Source organism: Pleurodeles waltl, chromosome 4_1 (genome assembly GCF_031143425.1).
Source record: "Pleurodeles waltl isolate 20211129_DDA chromosome 4_1, aPleWal1.hap1.20221129, whole genome shotgun sequence".
Classification (NCBI taxonomy): domain Eukaryota; kingdom Metazoa; phylum Chordata; class Amphibia; order Caudata; family Salamandridae; genus Pleurodeles; species Pleurodeles waltl.
In genome coordinates this window covers 167,983,469-168,005,462 of record NC_090442.1, presented here as the reverse complement: position 1 = coordinate 168,005,462, position 21,994 = coordinate 167,983,469, and the positions used below count along the sequence as shown (strand labels likewise).

The following is a 21,994-nucleotide window of genomic DNA, read 5'->3' as shown; positions in this document are numbered from 1 at the left end:
ACACCTCAGATAGACTTGTTTGCGACAAGGGAGAACGCAAAATGCCAAAACTTCGCATCCAGATACCCACACAAACAATCCCAAGGCAATGCCCTATGGATGAACTGGTCAGGGATATTTGCTTACGCTTTTCCTCCTCTCCCTCTCCTTCCTTACCTGGTAAACAAACTCAGTCAAAGCAAACTCAAACTCATATTGATAGCACCAACTTGGGCAAGGCAACCCTGGTATACAACGCTGCTAGACCTATCAGTGGTACCCTGCATCAAATTGCCCAACAGGCCAGATCTGTTGACACAGCACAACCAAAAGATCAGACACCCAGATCCAGCATCGCTGAATCTAGCAATCTGGCTCCTGAAATCCTAGAATTCGGGCACTTACAACTTACCCAAGAATGTATGGAAGTCATAAAACAAGCCAGAAGGCCATCCACCAGGCACTGTTATGCAAGTAAATGGAAGAGGTTTGTTTGCTACTGCCATATTAATCAAATACAACCATTACACACAACTCCAGAACATGTAGTGGGTTACTTGCTTCACTTACAAAAATCTAACCTGGCTTTCTCTTCCATTAAAATACACCTTGCAGCAATATCTGCATACCTGCAGACTACCTATTCAACTTCCCTATATAAGATACCAGTCATTAAAGCATTCATGGAGGGCCTTAGAAGAATTATACCACCAAGAACACTACCTGTTCCTTCATGGAACCTAAATGTTGTCCTAACTAGACTTATGGGTCCACCTTTTGAACCCATGCACTCCTGCGACATACAGTTCCTAACCTGGAAGGTGGCATTTCTCATCGCCATTACTTCCCTAAGAAGAGTGAGCGAGATTCAGGCGTTTACAATACAGGAACCTTTTATACAACTACACAAAAATAAAGTCGTCCTAAGGACCAATCCTAAATTTTTGCCAAAGGTTATTTCGCCGTTCCATCTAAATCAAACAGTGGAACTTCCAGTGTTCTTTCCACAGCCAGGTACTGTAGCTGAAAGGGCACTACATACATTAGATGTCAAAAGAGCATTGATGTATTACATTGACAGAACGAAAAACATCAGAAAGACTAAACAACTCTTTATTGCATTTCAAAAACCTCATGCAGGAAACCCAATTTCAAAACAAGGTATAGCCAGATGGATAGTTAAATGCATCCAAATCTGCTACCTTAAAGCTAAACGACAGCTGCCCATTACACCAAGGGCACACTCAACCAGAAAGAAAGGTGCTACCATGGCCTTTCTAGGAAACATCCCAATGCAAGAAATATGTAAGGCAGCCACATGGTCTACGCCTCACACATTCACCAAGCACTACTGTGTAGACGTGTTATCCGCACAACAAGCCACAGTAGGTCAAGCTGTATTAAGAACATTATTTCAGACTACTTCCACTCCTACAGGCTGATCCACCGCTTTTGGGGAAATAACTGCTTACTAGTCTATGCAGAACATGCGTATCTACAGCGACAGATGCCATCGAACTGAAAATGTCACTTACCCAGTGTACATCTGTTCGTGGCATCAGTCGCAGTAGATTCGCATGTGCCCACCCGCCTCCCCGGGAGCCTGTAGCAGTTTGGAAGTTACCTTCAATTATTTATATATGTATCATCTCAACCTTAAATAGGTGCATACTTAGTCACTCCATTGCATGGGCACTATTACTACAATTCAACTCCTACCTCACCCTCTGCGGGGAAAAACAATCGAAGATGGAGTCGACGCCCATGCGCAATGGAGACAAAAGGAGGAGTCACTCGGTCCCGTGACTCGAAAGACTTCTTCGAAGAAAAACAACTTGTAACACTCCGGCCCAACACCAGATGGCGAGCTATTGCAGAACATGCGAATCTACTGCGACTGATGCCACGAACAGATGTACACTGGGTAAGTGACATTTTCAATTTCTTTCATGTGTGTAAGTGCATATCACTATAGTGGGATTGGATAAGCTTTGCATGTCTCCTAGATAAGTCTTGGCTGCTCATCCACAGCTCCCTCTAGAGAGCCCTGGCTTTCTAGACATTGGCTACACCTCACTAATAGGGTATACCTGAACCTGGTATAAGGTGATAACACCATAGGTGCTCTCCACACAACAGGCCAGCTTCCTACACTTGGGACTTGCATAATCCACCTTGGCGCACATGTTTCACCTCATTTTAATATCTTGATGGACTTTGTAGGCCTAAGGGAAGAAAAACTGCTCTCTTAGGCAGATTTCCCCTGTGCATATAATAAAGTGTCACTGCAGACAAGACAGTAAACCACAATGACTTTCTCTACGAGTGTCCACTATTATTATAAGGCCTACCCCAAGTCAATATCTAATCCTGCAGATTTACCCCTGCGCCAGTCTGCCTGTGTGCTGTTAGCAGATTGCACACAACATGAGTCTCACACACCCAGCCTTCACTTGTGTGCAGATGATTTCACGTGTAACCATCCAATTGCCCCTTACCCTTGCTACATCACAGCAGCTTTATCTTAAAAGGTGGACACTGGCAAAGGCGGGCACTGGCAGTTAACATGCACCGTCCGTTTACCATGGGTAAGTCGCAAGCTATGGGGCTCATCCACAGTAAAAGGTCCACAACCAGGTGATCCAAAAGCGATAAATCCAGAAGGATTAAATAGGCAGAAGCCATTTTGTTACACACTCAGTGACCAAGTAAGAACTAAAATAGTAGTGATAGAAGGTCTTGAATTACGGCCAACAGGAGACAAACAGAAGACACTGGACCAGGTAGCAGAAGCAGGTTGTGTAACGCACACCTCTGCACCCCTGCAGTATGCTGAGGACCCCAGTCTTCAGTGTATGATGGGGCCTCCTCAGGTCTTCTGTACCATAACGATCTGTCTCTCTAAAGCAGTGGCAGTAAGCAGCATGCTCTGACTGACTCAATGCCAACTCAGCACTGAAGAGAAACAAAATAGTTCATTTGTTTCTCTTTCAGGAAGAGCCTGCAAGGCCATTTTCAAGAGTAGGCAGGGCTCCCTCGGTGAGTGTCTTTCTTCTAGCAGTGCTCATCTGAGCAGCAGTGTAGCAACGCGAAAACCAACCGTATTCTCCTAGAAGTGTATGCAACCCTCAATTTAAGTAGAGCCCTTATATACCCACCAAACAGGATGTACGCTCATCCACGACCTGGAAGAGGCAGTACACCATCTTGGATTGAGAAAGGTTTATAGAGAAATAAAAGAGAATGGCAGTCGCTCTCTAAAGGAGTTCCACTGACCTGCGCATTTTTTTTCTGCATACAACCACTGCTCCCCGTGGCAATCCTGTGTGTACCACAGTGTCCCGAGGTGAAGGGCGAGAACCACTGTGGTGGCGACGGAACCCGCGGGTGCTTGTGGCGAGGCAGCTGAGACGCTGGCCCACTCTGAGACGAGGAGAGAGCGGGTTGCAAGGCTGAGACCCATGAACTAGTGCCGGACCTAGAAAGAGGGGAGGGACCCCTATTCGCCAACCTTGCAGCTGGACGCCCAACCGCCTTGGCGAGAGCTGGACATGATGCCCGCAGCCGTGATCGACACCGCCTTAGGTTGTGCAACTGTCACAGGTGGTGAGGAGGGGCCTTTCCCACAACTGAGACAGAGGAGGCATGATGCAGCTGGGTGATTTCTTTTGGTAGTGCCCGGAGGCTAAGGAGGGTCCGGGCCTGGTGGCGGGTGGTCCAGCAGGATCAGCAAAGAAGGTGAAGGATACGCACCACATCAAGCGGCAGAACGTTTACATGTAGGACCTGCGAGGACACGTGATTTGCTTCATGTAGACCTTCGGCAGGTCCCGTTTTGGTTATCAGGGACCTTGCACTGCGGTGGGCCCTGCAGCCGGCTACTGGGCGGAAATCTTAGCGGGGTGTTTGACCTGGCCCGTGAACCCTTATCTATCCCTGTGATCACTGGGTGCAATCCGACACCTTTATAGGCTTTTATGCACAACCTGACTTTGATTGACACGTGGAGGAGAGCAGATCACCCAGGGGAGAGAGCGTAAAGAGGGTACACCTTCTAGTTTGGAACCCACTGTTCCTTCTCCCGGCTGGATCATTTTCTCATGCCAAGCCGTGAGGGTCAGAAAGTCTTAGCGGTCTGACTGCCAGCACTGGTTCTCTCAGAACATTCACTGGTGGTGGTGTATTCGGCCTGAAGCCCACCTCGGCTGGTGCTTTAAAAATTAGTTTAGGGAGATGTGTCAACATGGGTGCCAATGCTTCCTCACCTAAAACAAAGGTTCGGTGAAATCACATGGTACGATGTGGGAGGCCCAGATAGCCACCCTCAGTGGAGATATCAGCTACCTCAAGAGTCAAAGAGACCGCGCCCAGCGGAAGGTTAAAGACCTCGAAGAGCGAATGCTCTTCCTTGAGGGCCATTATATGGCGTCAATGGAGGAGGCCATCCAATGGGATTCGCTGCAGACGCAAACACTGCCTCAGCAGGAACTTACACAGAAGGCCTGGATGGCCACCTGCAGTAGAATCTACCAATGGGGTGACAAGGCTACTAAGACTTTGCATTGGCTGTGCACTCTTAGGGAGACCGGTGCCCCTGTGGCCTGCTTAACTGACAAAGACAACTTATGAGTGACTGTAAGCCCTTCATGCATGCCTTTGTGTCCAATTACTGAGACATACATAGCTCTGATCCCTTTAGTCCCCGAGCAGACTTAAGTCAATTGGCGATAGATCTGAAAAGTGCCTTGTTTGCCCTAGCAGAGTGTGATCCCTGGAGGCTGAAGTCACTAGTGATGAGTTGCATGTGGCTCTGGCACTACAGGCATGCAAGGAGCTGGGGACTAACAGCTTCCCGGTGGAGTTTTGGCACCTGAAGTTGCTCTAGACGGGTCCCCTGCTGCTGGAGGCCTTCAAGGAAGCTGTAATACGAGGCAAGATGCTGCCGGATTTCTGAGCGGCTGAAATTGTTGTAATCGCTGGGATTGGAGGGTATATACTGTGAGGACTATAGGCTGATTTCATTAATGAACTATGAGGTAAAAATCTGGGCCAAGATGTTGGCCAACCAGTTAGAGGGAGTCATCACTCACCTGTCCACCCAGACCAGTCCAGGATTATGCCCCACCTCGATACTCGACACAACCTACGAAGACTCCACAACGCCATTGAACTGAACAAGAGTCGTCCCGGATATAGGGCTGTGTTCTTGGTTGTCTTAGGGAAGCCTATGATTCAGTGGACTAGAAATACTTATTTGCCCTTCTGCCTGTAGGAGGCTGGCCTGGTTTGTAGTGGGTACCAAGGGGTACTTACACTCTGCACCAGGTCCAGTTATCCCTTATTAGTGTAGAAGAGGTGTTTCTAGCAGCTTAGGCTGATAGAAAAGGGTAGCTTAGCAGAGCAACTTAGGCTGAACTAGGAGACATGCAAAGCTCCCACTATACCACTGGTGTCATATGCACAATATCATAAGAAAACACAATACACAGATATACTCAAAATAAAGGTACTTTATTTTTATGACAATATGCCAAACGTATCTCAGTGAGTACCCTCAGTATGAGGATAGCAAATATACGCAAGATATATGTACACAATACCAAAAATATGCAGTAATAGCAAAAGGAAGTAATGCAAGCAATGTACAGTCACAATAGATTGCAATGAGAGCACATAGGTATAGGGGCAACACAAACCATATACTCCAAAAGTGGAATGCGAACCACGAATGGACCCCAAACCTATGTGAGCTTGTAGAGGGTTGCTGGGACTGTAAGAAAACAGTAAGGGTTAGAAAAATAGCCCTCCCCAAGACCCTGAAAAGTAGGTGTAAAGTGCACCTAAGTTCCCCAGAGAGCACAGAAGTCGTGATAGGGCAATTCTGCAAGGAAGGCCAACATCAGCAATGCAACAAAGGTGGATTTCCGGACAAGAGTACCTGTGGAACAAGGGGACCAAGTCCAAGTGTCGCGACAAAGTCGAGATTGGGCAGATGCCCAGGAAATGCCAGCTGAGGATGCAAAGAAGCTGCCACCGGATGGTAGAAGCTGTGGATTCTGCAAGAACGAAGAGGACTAGGAACTTCCCCTTTGGAGGATGGATGTCCCACGTCGTGAAGAAGAGGTGTTCCCACGCAGAAAGACCGCAAACGAGCCTTGCTAGCTGCAAGGGTCACGGTTCGGGTTTTTGGATGCTGCTGTGGCCCAGGAGGGACCAGGATGTCGCCAATTGCGTGAGGAGACAGAGGGGGTGCCCAGCAAGACAAGGAGCCCTCACAGAAGCAGGCAGCACCCGCAGAAGTGCCGGAACAGGCACTACGAAGAGGAGTGAACCGTAGCTCACCCGAAGTCACAAAAGAAGATCCCACGATGCCGGAGGACAACTCAGGAGGTTGTGCACTGCAGGTTAGAGTGTCGGGGACCCAGGCTTGGCTGTGCACAAAGGAAATCATGGAAGAGTGCACAGGAGCCGGAGCAGCTGCAAATCACGCGGTACCCAGCAATGCAGTCTAGCGTGGTGAGGCAAGGACTTACCTCCACCAAACTTGGACTGAAGGGTCACTGGACTGTGGGAGTCACTTGGACAGAGTTGCTGAGTTCCAGGGACCTCGCTCGTCGTGCTGAGAGGGGACCCAGAGGACCGGTGATGCAGTCTTTTGGTGCCTGCGGTTGCAGGGGGAAGATTCCATCGACCCACAGGAGATTTCTTCGGAGCTTCTAGTGCAGAGAGGAGGCAGACTACCCCCACAGCATGCACCACCAGGAAAACAGTCAAGAAGGCGGCCGGATCAGCGATACAAGGTTGCAGTAGTCGTCTTTGCTACTTTGTTGCGGTTTTGCAGGCGTCCAGAGCAGTCAGTGGTCGATTCCTTGGCAGAAGGTGAAGAGAGAGATGCAGAGGAACTCTGATGAGCTCTTGCATTCGTTATCTAAAGAATTCCCTAAAGCAGAGACCCTAAATAGCCAGAAAAGGAGGTTTGGCTACCTAGGAAGGCAGGATAGGCTAGCAACACAGGTAAGAGCCTATCAGAAGGAGTCTCTGACGTCACCTGCTGGCACTGGCCACTCAGAGCAGTCCAGTGTGCCAGCAGCACCTCTGTTTCCAAGATGGCAGAGGTCTGGAGCACACTGGAGGAGCTCTGGGCACCTCCCCTGGGAGGTGCAGGTCAGGGGAGTGGTCACTCCCCTTTCCTTTGTTCAGTTTCACGCCAGAGCAGGGCTGGGGGATCCCTGAACCGGTGTAGACTGGCTTATGCAGAGATGGGCACCATCTGTGCCCATCAAAGCATTTCCAGAGGCTGGGGGAGGCTACTCCTCCCCAGCCCTGACACCTTTTTCCAAAGGGAGAGGGTGTAACACCCTCTCTCTGAGGAAGTCCTTTGTTCTGCCTTCCTGGGCCAAGCCTGGCTGGACCCCAGGAGGGCAGAAACCTGTCTGAGGGGTTGGCAGCAGCAGCTGCAGGAGCTGCAGTGAAACCCCGGGAAAGGCAGTTTGGCAGTACCCAGGTCTGTGCTAGAGACTCTGGGGATCATGGAATTGTCTCCCCAATGCCAGAATGGCATTAGGGTGACAATTCCATGATCTTAGACATGTTACATGGCCATGTTCGGAGTTACCATTGTGACGCTATACATAGGTAGTGACCTATATATAGTGCACGCGTGTAATGGTGTCCCCGCACTCACAAAGTCTGGGGAATTTGCCCTGAACGATGTGGGGGCACCTTGGCTAGTGCCAGGGTGCCCACACACTAAGTAACTTAGCACCCAACCTTTACCAGGTAAAGGTTAGACATATAGGTGACTTATAAGTTACTTAAGTGCAGTGGTAAATGGCTGTGAAATAACGTGGATGTTATTTCACTCAGGCTGCAGTGGCAGGCCTGTGTAAGAATTGTCAGAGCTCCCGATGGGTGGCAAAAGAAATGCTGCAGCCCATAGGGATCTCCTGGAACCCCAAAACCCTGGGTACCTTAGTACCATATATTAGGAAATTATAAGGGTGTTCCAGTATGCCAATGTGAATTGGTGAAATTGGTCACTAGCCTAGTGACAATTTGGAAAGCAAAGAGAGAGCATAACCACTGAGGTTCTGGTTAGCAGAGTCTCAGTGAGACAGTTAATCATCACACAGGGAACACATACAGGGCACACTTATGAGCACTGGGGCCCTGGCTGGCAGGGTCCCAGTGACACATATAACTAAAACAACATATATACAGTGAAATATGGGGGTAACATGCCAGGCAAGATGGTACTTTCCTACACTGCCTCATCTCTGAATTGGGCCAAAGTTTATTGGATACGCATGCTTGCTCTACACCAATCTCAAGGCCAAGGGTGCGTGTTGGGTAAGCGACATAGGATCGGTTCCCGATAGAAAGAGGCACCTGTTAGGGTTGCCCGTTATCCTCCTTGCTGTACACTCTAGCGATTGAGTCCCTGGCGGCATGGGTACAGGTAGATATGTTCTTCTGGAGCTTCCAGTGGTCCCCCAAGCTTAGTGATAGGATCTTGCTATATGCTGACTATGTCTTGATGTTCATAGATGACCCGGAGATGACGGACATCGGGCCCTCCAAATCCTCCAGATCTTCGGATCGTATTTTGGCCTGCACATGACCGCTAACAAGTCCTCGATCTGCCCCAATACCCCTGCCCATTGGACAGGCCATGACACTAGGGATCTGGTGCTCCCCTAGGGATTTAAGTACTTGGGGGTACACTACAGATAATAGGCCACGGCCCTATGAACTTAAGCTTGTAGTCTAGCTTGAGGACCTTGTGAGGGGCGTGAAATATTATCCACTCTCCCTCTGTCCCTTTTGCCGGCACTCTGCCATCTTTAAAAATGGTCTCTCCCCTGCGCCTCCTGTACCAGCAGCAAAATCACTCTCTTCCAGTGAATCAGGCCATCTTCACCAAAGTAAAAGCAATGATTAGAATGCTGTTGTGGGGAGGGGATCCACCCGGAATATCCCTGGGGAAATGCTGTCAGCCAGTCTTTGAGGGAGGGATAACTACTCCTGATATTGTTTTGTACTACGAGGTGGTGCATTTACTTATAGTGAACAAGTGATGACCGGAGGGCTTTGTGTCAGAGGGATGGGTAATTGGTCCCTGCAGCCTTCCACATTTGCTTTACGGTGGTGACCTTCCTCTGGCCCTGCCTTCTGCTGCGGGAGTAGCCCTAGCGGTCTGGGGTCTGGCTATTAAATCCATGGGATGGGGGGTAGGTTAATGCTGGAGACTCCTTTGTGGGGTGGTAATAGACGCCCACAAGGCATAGTTCTCCTTGGTTTCTCTGCTTGGTATATACACCTTGAGGGATGTGATTCATAACAGGTCATTGAAGGCCTTTCAAAAACCTACAGGTAGAGCACGATTCTTTACCTGCTATCTGTTCTTCCAGTCAAGCCTTCTTTTGATGCCACAGTTGCAGAAATCCCTGATTTACGGTGAGCCATTCTGGATCAGTCCCCGACTGTGTGGAATTCTGTATCTGGAGAACTTTTATTTACTTATTCTCACCTGATTTTTTTCAGGCAGATATTTACACAAAAAAAATAATGTGTCAGGCTGAAACATTAAAAAACAAATGCATCAGAAATACCTATAAAGAAGTCCTTTTGGCAGATAATTTGTCTCGGGATGTGCTTTTGGTGATTGCTTCTCATTTGTGTTGATAGCTTCCATTCATTCTTTAGAGATAAAGATGGTATCTGTCGTATCTGTGCCTGTGACTAAACAGGTGACCATAGACTCTTTTTAACTACAACAAATGTCGTAAACGTTGCACCATCTCTGGTTTGGCAATAGTAGATCAGGGCAGTCTGCTTACTTTGCTTGGACTCACGTGCCACCTTTTTAACCATCACTTTTTTGTTTTCCTCAGTGCAATGCCTTAACAATGAAAGGTATGCCCAGATGCAGGTTGCGTGCTCACTGTGACTCAGGACTCCAGTTGCACCCTACTGGTAAAGTCCAACTAAGCTAAGCTTAGCTGTTCTGTGGTTGCTTGTGTTCCCTTTCAGAGGGGACCTGGCTTGTCAGGACCAAAGCTAATTTGCATTTGGCTGGTTCTTGTCTGAGGTGGCATGGAGCCAAAAAACAATGGACTGGAATACATCCAGGAGTAACTATCTGTGGCTGAAACTGCGGCATGCATTCCAGTTTTCACTTTATTTTTCGCATTCTTCAGTAAAAATGAAGATGTGGGTTCTGTGCTCCCTGGGGCATAAGACTGAACTTGAACCCTACTGATGAAGCTCAAATAGGCCAAAACTAGTATGTAGTTGCATGTTTTGCCTTTTCAGAAGAGCCCTGGCCTGACAGTTCGGGGTGGACTGTTCCTGTGGGAGCAGAAACAAGTCTGTTTGCATGTGACTCATTCCTATCTGAGGTGGCTAGTGGACAAAAAACATGGGACTGAAATGAGGCCCAGAGTAACTGCTGGGGGCTGAGAATAATTCAGATATTTCACCTATCACTTTTTTGTTTTGTTTTAGAACCCTGGCACATGTATAATTGTCTATTACTGATCTTGCTTCACTCTGGGTGTGAGGAAAATTTAAGATATATTTTTGCAGCCACTGCATCCTATGTGGCAGCCTAAATCTGCATTGTGGCTGTACACACCACATCAGAACACCAAAGATTTTCAGTGCTAAAGCATTTGTTCAGATTGCCTATCCTGCTTCGTTGAGGGAAGATGAATCCAAAAATAGTAATTTACAGAGACATGAAAACTCGCTTTGTTTTTCTTTGAGCATCCATTCAACCAATAAAAAAAAAATCTGGATTTGTAAAGTGTGGCAAATCACCCGTAAGGGTCTCAAGGCGCTGAATTGTAGGAACGGGGAGATTAAGCCCCTCATTACAAGTCTTGACCGCAAGACTTACCGTGGCGGTCGGACCACCGCCAGTGCGGCGGTCCAAGCGCCACATTATGACCACGGCTGTCGGACCGCCACGCTTAGTTGTATCGGCGGTCTGGCATTTGTGGTGGTTCTAATTTGCCAGGACAGAGCTGCCCTGGGGATTACAACTTCGTTCTCTGCCAGCAATTTCATGGCGATAACACCGCCATGAAAAAGCTGGCAGAGAAAGGGTGCAGGGAGCCCTGCACTGGCTATATACTTGGTATGGACAGTGCAGGGCTCCCAACTCCCACACCCCTCCTCCCCCGGCCATCACCGTCGCAATGCTAGTGCTGATGCACCCTGCATCCTACAGCATTGCCACCGGCTCGATGCTGAGCTGGAGACAATTCTAGAGGGTGTTTCCATCTAGGCCGGCAGGCAGAAACTCAGGTTTCTGCCCGCTGACCTAGCGGGAAATTCGTAATGGGCCTGGCGGGGAGGTAGCCACTATGGCGTCAACCTCCCCATCGGAAGTTCAGCAGACGGGCAAAACCAACCGCCAAACACGTAATCAGGCCCTAAGTGATTTGCCCAGAATCACAGGATGTTGAGCTGATGCAAAGACTCAAACCTGTTCCCCCAGCTCCGAAGTTTATAGGGGCTTTGATTTGCTGAGTGTGTGTTTGTAATTACAGATGCCCATTTTGAAAGGCTTGAAAAAGTCTTTCATTGAGCCTACTACTTTGTTCAGTATGTGCCTTATCCCCCAGATCAAAACCTTTGTAATCTAACCTTTCCCACATTTTTTTCAGGCAGATTGGAGATGCTACACTTGCCATCCTAAAAGGAGAGACAGTCGCTCTTGATGTACTTGAGATCAAGGTAAGTATCTTAGTCTTGTTGACCCTGTAGGAAAATGCATGACTGAAACTGGTGAAGTGGATGTCAGTTTATTTACAGCAATAGAGTATTTTGATTACAAATGCTTTACATAGCAACACTATTGTGGTATGTTGGATGCTCAAAGATTTGATAGAATACATAGGGAATGTGATGAAATTAGAAGGATGCTGAATATTCAACAAAAATATGTGTATTTATTACATAAACATACCCCAGGTAGAAAAAAGTGTGAAGTTCTTTAATGGGTTACTTGTATGAGAGGTATTCCTTTAGAGCAGTTTTGAATGTATTGAGTTGAAAGACATAATGCAATTCTGCAGGAAGAAAGTTCCTGTGTAGAGGACCTAATAAGTAAATAAGTAAAGGCCTTATTCTACGCAAGGAGATTTGGTTGTATAGAAGAGTGTTTTTAGCTGTTGACTACAAATTGTGGGAGCATATATACTCCGGATTTCTGACTGGTAATTTGGAGGCAGCTATAAATGGATTTAAAAACTGTTATGAGTAGCTTGTAAAAAGTTCTATCTCTAGTGGGCAGCCAACCAGCTTGATAATGGTAGTGAGAGGCAGGAGCTTGTCTATGAAGATTGCATAGGATCTTTGTTGCAAAACCTTATAACTTTCTATAGGGACTGAAAAGCCTATAGGGGCTACTAGTAGACTGTTACAGTAGACTTTGGCACTGTGAAATTTAACGTTTGCTCAGTTTTCCTCTATATTAAGTAAGCTGGAAAAAGGTGCTTTCAGATCCCCACAAGGTCTGTGCAGTTTATCTCCCAAAGACTCGCATGGTAAAAGATTGCAACATCTGTTGTGAGTAAAATGTCAAAACATACTCTCAAAGACTGAGAACGCGTCAGGTTGAGGGGTTGTTATCAACATGAAATTTGTGAAGGAATGTAATTGGTCACCAAAGGTCTTCCCCATAACTAGTGCAGCTGTATATTTAACAGAAATGGCAGCAAAGGGTTAGTGCCATGGTATATTCACAAGGACATTCTCCTGGCTTAGTTTAACTACTCTAACACCAGAAACACAGTTGAAAATGACAAACTAGCCTTTTCTGGAAAAAGGTTTGTTCGGCCAAATGAGGCAGAGACATTGAAAGCAGTTGGTTTAGAAGAACGCGAAAGTCATTCGACCACAATATTAACTGAGAGATTGTAGATTCTACTATTATAGGGTTCAAACCTCTCGTTTGTCTTTTAATCAACAACAGCAGTAACCACAGACCCAGAGGTACCCATATCAAAGCAGATCCTCATCACCAAAGAGGATCATACAAAATCTCTGTCTTCTTGAGGAAGCCAATTTTCTAGTCCAAGGAAATGACCATCGGATACCCTTTTCTCTGTTACCCATTCCATTGGAGGGAGCAGTATCATTGTATATGGTAGACTGGACTCTACTCACAAAAGACAAATGGGTACTAAACATTGTACACTCAGCTATCTACTCTGGGAAGAAGCATTCAGCCTACTAAAGAACAAGTCATGAAACCCATTCTTTCAGGTCAAAAAGGTCTAAGCTTATACTCCAGATATTTCTTCATAACAAAAAAGGGAACAAAAAGGAAAATTCAGACCCATATTAGATCTCAGATATGCAAGCAATTGCATCAAAAAAGGAAGAAAAAAAACATAAACCAGAGGGAAAAAGAATGGATGTGAACAATAGACCTACAAAAGACATACTTCTACATCCCTAGAGCACCCCCCTCAGAGAAAACATATTTGTTCCTTGTAGAAAAAAGCATTCTCAATGTACAGTATTTCTGTTCCGCCTCAAATCTGCACCACTCACATTTTCAAAATGCATTGCCTTAGTACTGGCTTACCTAGGAAGAAAAGGAGTATTTGTCTATCCTTTTTTTGGACGATTGGCTTTTGAAGGCTCACAGTCCACAGAAGTTAAAAAAAAAAAAAAAAAAAAAAAAAGACTTCATAATGACAGAGAGACTATTGAACAGATCAGGTCTACAGATCAGTGACTATATATCGATATCCACCTATGTTCAAAGGCTGTCTTTTCTAGCGGGCGACATTGGACACCATAAAGGCAACAGTGTTTCCTTTGGAGGAGAGAATTTCTTCTCTCCAGGACAAATGTCATGTCTTTAGGTCAGGTCCTCATCCAACTGCAAGAGTGATAACCTCACTTCTCGTATCGATGGCTTATTGTATAAACATTGTTCCTATTGCGAAGATTGTGTATTAAACCTTTCAAGCAATGCTTACAGGATCAATGGTCTCAAAGAGAAGACATTTGGGAAGACAGACTAACGCTGGCCTTAACAGCAAGACAGTCCCTCACATGGTGGTGCAAGAGGCAGAATTTGTTAGTAGGTACCCCATTTCAGACACAACGTCCAACTCAGATAGTAATAACTGACCCTTCCCTTGCGAGTTGGAGAGCTCATCTGTGAGACCTAATAATTTAGGGACAGTGGTCAAAAAGAGAAGAATCGTACCACATACATTATCTAGTACTCAAGCCTTTTTGGATAGCTCTCAAAGCCCTCTTCCCATCTTGAAAGGTATTTTTGACCATTCTGATCCAGACATACAACACAACCACTTTGCCTTACATAAAGGGGGAACGAAGCACCAGGTCAAGTCCTCTGCCATTGTAGACTCAGTTAGGCTCAGTCCAAAAACCGAAACGTGTCAGCAATTCACATTCCAGGAAAAAAATATGTTTAGGCAAACTTACTCAGCAGAATCTATGAAGAGTCTCACAAATGGGTACCTAATGACAAGTTCTAAAGGATATTTTCCAAGAATGGAAAACTCCTTCACTAGACCTAATTGCAACAAAAGAAAGCAAACAAATGCAGAGATTTCACATCCAGACTTCCATAGTAGGAATCGCTAAGGAATGCCCTTTTGATTGAATGGTGGAAGCCATTTCTCTAAATTTGCCTACCAGTTCCATTAATACGAGGGATGATTCTGAAACTTTGAAGGTTTACATCAAAGAAGATATTGATAGCTCCAGATTGGCCACAACAGTGGTGGTACCCCAACATTTTACGAATGTCTACAAAACCACACAAGAGGCAGCTGTACAAAGCGAACCTGCTAACAAGACTCCAGAGCCACATTTGACACCCAACACTTCTAGCATTAAACTTGGCTGCATGGCTCCTGAGGTTAGACAGTATGTGTAGGAGGCTGGACTGGCTTGTAGTGAGTACCAAGGGGTACTTGCACCTTGCACCAGGCCCAGTTATCCCTTATTAGTGTATAGGGTGTCTAGCAGCTTAGGCTGATAGATAATGGTAGCTTAGCAAAGCAGCTCAGGCTGAACTAGGAGACGTGTGAAGCTACTACAGTACCACCTAGTGTCATATGCACAATATCATAAGAAAACACAATACACAGTTATACTAAAAATAAAGGTACTTTATTTTTATGACAATATGCCAAAGTATCTTAGAGTGTACCCTCAGTGAGAGGATAGGAAATATACACAAGATATATATACACAATAGCAAAAATATGCAGTATAGTCTTAGAAAACAGTGCAAACAATGTATAGTTACAATAGGATGCAATGGGGAAACATAGGGATAGGGGCAACACAAACCATATACTCCAGAAGTGGAATGCGAACCACGAATGGACCCCAAACCTATGTGACCTTGTAGAGGGTCGCTGGGACTATTAGAAAATAGTGAGAGTTAGAAAAATAACCCTCCCCAAGACCCTGAAAAGTGAGTGCAAAGTGCACCAAAGTTCCCCTAAGGACAAAATAGTCGTGTTAGAGGGAGAATGCAAGGAAAACACAAATCAGCAATGCAACAACGATGGATTCCTGTCTGAAGGTACCTGTGGAGCAAGGGGACCAAGTCCAAAAGTCACAAGCAGCTCGGAGATGGGCAGATGCCCAAGAAATGCCAGCGGTTGGTGCAAAGAAGCTCTTACTAGGCTGAAGAACTGTGAATACTGCAGGAACGACAAGGGCTAGAGACTTCCCCTTTGGAGGATGGATCCCCCACGCCTTGGAGAGTCGTGCAGAAGTGTTTTCCCGCCGGATGGACGCCAACAAGCCTTGCTACACGCAAATCGTGCGTTTGGCGTTTTTGGACGCTGCTGGGACCCAGGAGGGACCAGAAGGTCGCAAATTGGACCTGCAGAGAGAGGGGACGTCGAGCAAGACAAAGAGCCCTCACTGAAGCAGGTAGCACCCGGAGAAGTGCCAGAAACAGGCACTACGAGGATGCGTGAAACGGTGCTCGCCGAAGTTGCACAAAGGAGTCCCACGTCGCCAGAGACCAACTTAGAAAGTCGTGCAATGCAGGTTAGAGTGCCGTGGACCCAGGCTTGGCTGTGCACACAGGATTTCCGCCGGAAGTGCACAGGGGCCGGAGAAGCTTGCAAAGTCGCGGTTCCCAGCGATGCAGCCCAGCGAGGTGAGGCAAGGACTTACCTCCACCAAACTTGGGCTGAAGAGTCACTGGACTGTGGGGGTCACTTGGACGGTGTCGCTGGATTCGAGGGACCTCGCTCGTCGTGCTGAGAGGAGACCCAAGGGACCGGTAATGCAGCTTTTTGGTGCCTGCGGTTGCAGGGGGAAGATTCCGTCGACCCACGGGAGATTTCTTCGGAGCTTCTGGTGCAGAGAGGAGGCAGACTACCCCCACAGCATGCACAAGCAGGAAAACAGTCGAGAAGGCGGCAGGATCAGCGTTACAGAGTTGCAGTAGTCGTCTTTGCTACTATGTTGCAGGTTTGCAGGCTTCCAGCGCGGTCAGCGGTCGATTCCTTATCAGAAGGTGAAGAGGGAGATGCAGAGGAACTCGGCTGAGCTCATGCATTCGTTATCTAAAGTTTCCCCAGAGACAGAGACCCTAAATAGCCAGAAAAGAGGGTTTGGCTACCTAGGAGAGAGGAAAGGCTACTAACACCTGAAGGAGCCTATCACAAGGAGTCTCTGACGTCACCTGGTGGCACTGGCCACTCAGAGCAGTCCAGTGTGCCAGCAGCACCTCTGTTTCCAAGATGGCAGAGGTCTGGAGCACACTGGAGGAGCTCTGGACACCTCCCAGGGGAGGTGCAGGTCAGGGGAGTGGTCACTCCCCTTTCCTTTGTCCAGTTTCGCGCCAGAGCAGGGGCTAAGGGGTCCCTCAACCGGTGTAGACTGGCTTATGCAGAATTGGGCACATCTGTGCCCAACAAAGCATTTCCAGAGGCTGGGGGAGGCTACTCCTCCCCTGCCTTCACACCATTTTCCAAAGGGAGAGGGTGTCACACCCTCTCTCAGAGGAAGTTCTTTGTTCTGCCATCCTGGGCCAGGCCTGGCTGGACCCCAGGAGGGCAGCTGCCTGTCTGAGGGGTTGGCAGCAGCAGCAGCTGCAGAGAAACCCCAGGAAGGGCAGTCTGGCAGTACCAGGGTCTGTGCTACAGACCACTGGGATCATGGAATTGTACCAACAATGCCAGGATGGCATAGAGGGGGCAATTCCATGATCATAGACATGTTACATGGCCATATTCGGAGTTACCATGGTGAAGCTACATATAGGTAGTGACCTATATGTAGTGCACGCGTGTAATGGTGTCCCCGCACTCACAAAGTTCAGTGAATTGGCTCTGAACAATGTGGGGGCACCTTGGCTAGTGCCAGGGTGCCCTCACACTAAGTAACTTTGCACCTAACCTTTACCAGGTAAAGGTTAGACATATAGGTGACTTATAAGTTACTTAAGTGCAGTGTAAAATGGCTGTGAAATAACGTGGACGTTATTTCACTCAGGCTGCAGTGGCAGGCCTGTGTAAGAATTGTCAGAGCTCCCTATGGGTGGCAAAAGAAATGCTGCAGCCCATAGGGATCTCCTGGAACCCCAATACCCTGGGTACCTCAGTACCATATACTAGGGAATTATAAGGGTGTTCCAGTAAGCCAATGTAAATTGGTAAAAATGGTCACTAGCCTGTCAGTGACAATTTGGAAAGAAATGAGAGAGCATAACCACTGAGGTTCTGATTAGCAGAGCCTCAGTGAGACAGTTAGTCACTACACAGGTAACACACTCAGGCACACTTATGAGCACTGGGGCCCTGGGTTACCAGGGTCCCAGTGACACATACAACTAAAACAACATATATACAGTGAAAAATGGGGGTAACATGCCAGGCAAGATGGTACTTTCCTACAGTATGGTCATCTGAATCTGCCACCAGCCTGTATTGAACTCCTGAAGGAAGCAAAACACATCTCAACAAGGAGGTGTTGCACTCTTGAGTGGAGAAGATTCTGGATTTGGGACCAGCAAAAAAGTCACAATACGATTACATGTGAAGAAGACCGGATTCTCCCTTATTTATTTCACTTGCCTCTATCTAAACTTGTGATTTTTTCAGTAAAAACATTGTGCTTTAAGAGTTAATGGGTTCACCTTTCAAACATATACACAAATCTGCATTGCAAGATGTAATGGAAAATAGTATTCTTGCAACCTGTTATTTAGCTACAAGAGTAAGTGACCGGGAAGTGGAAGCATGCACTATTTTTCACTCTAATATGGTAGTAATGAGAACTGATCCCTCATTCCTTCCTAAAGTCGCTTTGGAGTTTCTTATTAACCAGATGATTATACTTCCTACATTCTCCCTACTTCTTTCAACACTTGCAGAGCAACCCTTATACTCTTTAGACATTTGAAGCAATTTATTTTTCTACCCAGACAAACTGTTTATTAATTAGAGCCTTAAAAGACAAGGTATGACCCCATCTAATCAGTTTATAGTTAGGTGGTAATTTCCTGCATCATACTGTGCTATCCTCTATGAAACAAACCTAGAGCACACTCTACCAGAGAAAAAGCAGCTACTACAGCTTGGCTCAGAAACGTACCTATAGTAGAGGTATACAAAGCAGCTACTTGAAAGTCACTTCACACATTCATTCAACATTATTGGTTTGAGTCTGATACACAAGCTGATGCAAAAATGGGTCAAGAAACACTAATAAATATCCTTAAATGGAGCATTCTATTTTCTGTTTAATCATGTTAATTTTGCATCCTTACGTAATAAGTTGATAAAACTATATCCTCTTTCTGCTGCCCAACAGCCTTATTTGAAGGTTTGGGTAAGCTTGAATCAGAACTGTTCTAGTGTTTGTGACGTCAATAAAGATACATATGAAGCAGAATCTTGACTACAAGTAACTTTTTCTTATGCCTCATACCTGAGATCTTTGAGAATTAAGGGGCAAAGTCGTCATTACAGGGGACGAAGATATGATAGGAGCATGAGAGGGGATAAATATATTAATTGTGCAAGCGAGTCCTTGAGCATGGAAGTATAGGAAGGAGATTTCCTTTTCGTAAGAGGCTTCAGCTTTTTTTAGCATGAATGTGAGAGACGTTTGTATGCATTAAAATATGAATATTCCATATTAGTGTGTTTTTTTTTTTTATTACTAAGGAGTGTATGAATGTTTCTTTTTAAATCTCAAATGCTGGGAGTGATCAAGGGCTTTGAGGTGTAGCAGGAGTAGTTTTGCTGAGGGTTGTACGAATTGAACATTGACGTTTTATAAAGTAGGGCAAAGTACGTGGAACTCAATACTTTTGGAAGGTCATTTTGAATTTGGTTTAGAAATGATGGTAAGGGTACTTGAGGCATGTTTGCTTTTGGTGATACTAGTCTTGAGTTGGAGCAAGTGTACGATAGACGTATGGAAGCTGAGCTATATGATGGCATAGTCGGAGTAGATTGGCTAATGATAGGGAGGCAGAGAGTAAGTGTCTCTAAACTCTGAATCAGGTCACGTGGGACTGACTGTGGGGGAGTGATTATTTCGCAGTGAGCAATCGGATAGTCATTGGGCAGCATATTGTTGACGATTTCTTGGATTTCGTTTGTAACCAAAAATGGTGAGTTGTGTAAAGGGAATTACAATGTTTCTTAGAAACTTCCCGAGATTCGTTAGCAACATGCTATCACAACAATTTGATTTAATGTTATTCCAGTCTGAGAAGTATGTTCATCACAGCTACTGAACTGTTACCCTTTTCTATTCTGAGTGCTCTTGTAGACCTTATCCATTCACTGAAGAACATCTTAAGGTATGGGCTTACTTTTAAAGGAAGGGCCTGCTCTGCCAAGGACCACACCACCTGCAAAGGCCTGACAGATTTGCAGCGTTTTGTGGTTGTGTTTTTTTCTGATACGCACTGTAGGACTAGAGGAATAACTGACTTACTATTGGGCACAAATGGCTTAGCAGTCAGCCATACTAAGTTCTTAGTCTATCAATGTCTTTATGCTAGAAGGTCAACGCTGATGTAAGCAAGGAGTCTGTTCTCTGTACCTATGCAACTGTGGTTCTCTCACTTAATGGCACATCTCTGATATCAGCTTGGGGGCCTTCTTGACCCACACTAGTCTATCTCCAACACTATTCAGAAGGTCTACAAGGCCTACACTGGAGGAACACCTCTGACACCAATTGAGAAGTCTATATGGGCATTCTTGCTTTTCCATGCTGGTCTTTGGCCACATCCAGATCTTATTTTATTTCTTTCTGGAAGCAGAATAGGCTTGTTCACATACTGCTTATTAGCTGCTTAGATGTGTTTCTGGTTGTAACACATGTATGGAGAAGATGTACTGTTTTGATCTCTCTTCTGTCCTTTGCACATTTAGGCAGCTATTAAGTGGTGATGCTCATTTATTTCATTAAGTGTTTTTTCTTTTGCCTTTTCATTGAAAAGATGGAAGGGATAAAATAGCATGTATCCTTTATTTGTAATGACAGACAAGCTCAACTTGATTTTCCTTTCTTTTAGGGAGAAAGTAACCCACCTGTTTATGCAATGACCAGCTTAAGATGGGGATCTTACCGAGACGCAGCAGAGAAAGCCAGCAAGTATGTAACACAATGTCAAAGGAGTCTCAAACTTAGAAATGCACATATGTGCACACATTTAACTACATATTTAACGTAGACTACTGATATGCATGCACTAAAACTGTATCACTGTCCCTGTGTTAGAGGGTATGTCAAGTTAGAAAAGAGGAATGCTGACTTGTCTGTGTTTAGTTCCAATACTATGAAAGCGGGTAGTGGGAAAGATCAGTAGTACAAACACTGTTAGAGCAATGCTGAGTTTCAGTACTATTAGAACGTTGGAATGTTGGCAGCTCCACTGAAAACAATGGAGTGCTCCGGGCTTTTACTGGCCGGTAAAAACCTGCAGCGCCAACATTCCAATCTTCTTTGTTCACAGCAGCAGCTGTGAACAAAGCTTCACGGAGCCTGAGGGGATTTTAATCCCTTTGGGCTCTGTGAGGACTTTGTTTTATTTAGGAGAACATTCTGCCCTCTAATGGCAAAATACTCTAATAGCCTTAGAACCCGCCGTACCGGGCTCTAACCGCTATTAAAGGCCCTCTCCCTTGTTAAAGGCCCTCGCCTTTGGCTCGGGACTTGAAGCGGGAGCGGGCCTTTAATAGCCAGTAGAGACCGCTACGGCGGGTTCTAAGGCTATAATAGGTTTTGTGGGAATCGTTGGGGTAATCTTTGAAACTTAGTACCATATTAAGAGGTTCAGCAAGTCAAGGTTACGGTTTGTTGACTCAACTTTGATGGCTCATAGTATCCATGTTTTAGAAGTTACTAAAGGTAGGAATTAGGGTGCATTGATAGAGTAAACAGGTTTGTCTGAACATACACAACATATTATTTGGAGCACTTTTCCTCACCACATTGATTTTGTTCAATTTGTTTCTGTACAGATATTGGTATCTCGGGCCTCTGAAAACCAAAGCTGCTCACCTGTTCAGCACATGGCGGGTAAGCTAGAATATTTGGCAAGTGGCATCATTTAGACTTTGTTCCAATTACCTCTCCAATCAAAGTGTCTCTGAGCACTTCCCCTTCCCTCTGTGTCATATTCTCTTACCTTGTTACTTTTTGCCACTCCACATCTCGGCTTGTGTACTTTATACTACTACTGTGTTTTCTTCCCTTTTGTTTCTTCCTCGAATTTCTTATGGTTTTGCTGACATTCCTAGTCATTTTTTATCTTGATCATCTTTGCCATGGATGAAGGCCTGGGTGATTCATGAACCACCCGCTTAGAGGAGAATGAATTGTCTGTGGCTATCTATGGTGTGAATATGGGCATGCACGAAGACTTAAGATGTATGCCCCAGTGAGAAACCCCAAATCAGTCTTAAATATGGATAGGTTTTGTAATAATATTGCTTTTAATGTTTGAAAAGTGGCTATTAGAGGG

At 45.8% G+C, this 21,994-nt stretch overlaps 1 protein-coding gene across 1 annotated transcript in view; it reads left to right on the top strand.

Moving 5' to 3' along the window:
- The window catches only part of AGK (acylglycerol kinase), a 188,742-nt gene that overhangs the window by 93,232 nt on the left and 73,516 nt on the right, over window positions 1–21,994 (top strand). Inside the window, exons 8-10 of the mRNA XM_069227974.1 lie at window positions 11,652–11,721; window positions 20,543–20,622; window positions 21,492–21,549. Coding sequence (XP_069084075.1) covers window positions 11,652–11,721; window positions 20,543–20,622; window positions 21,492–21,549 — 208 coding nt within the window. The remainder of the gene's footprint in view (window positions 1–11,651; window positions 11,722–20,542; window positions 20,623–21,491; window positions 21,550–21,994) is intronic.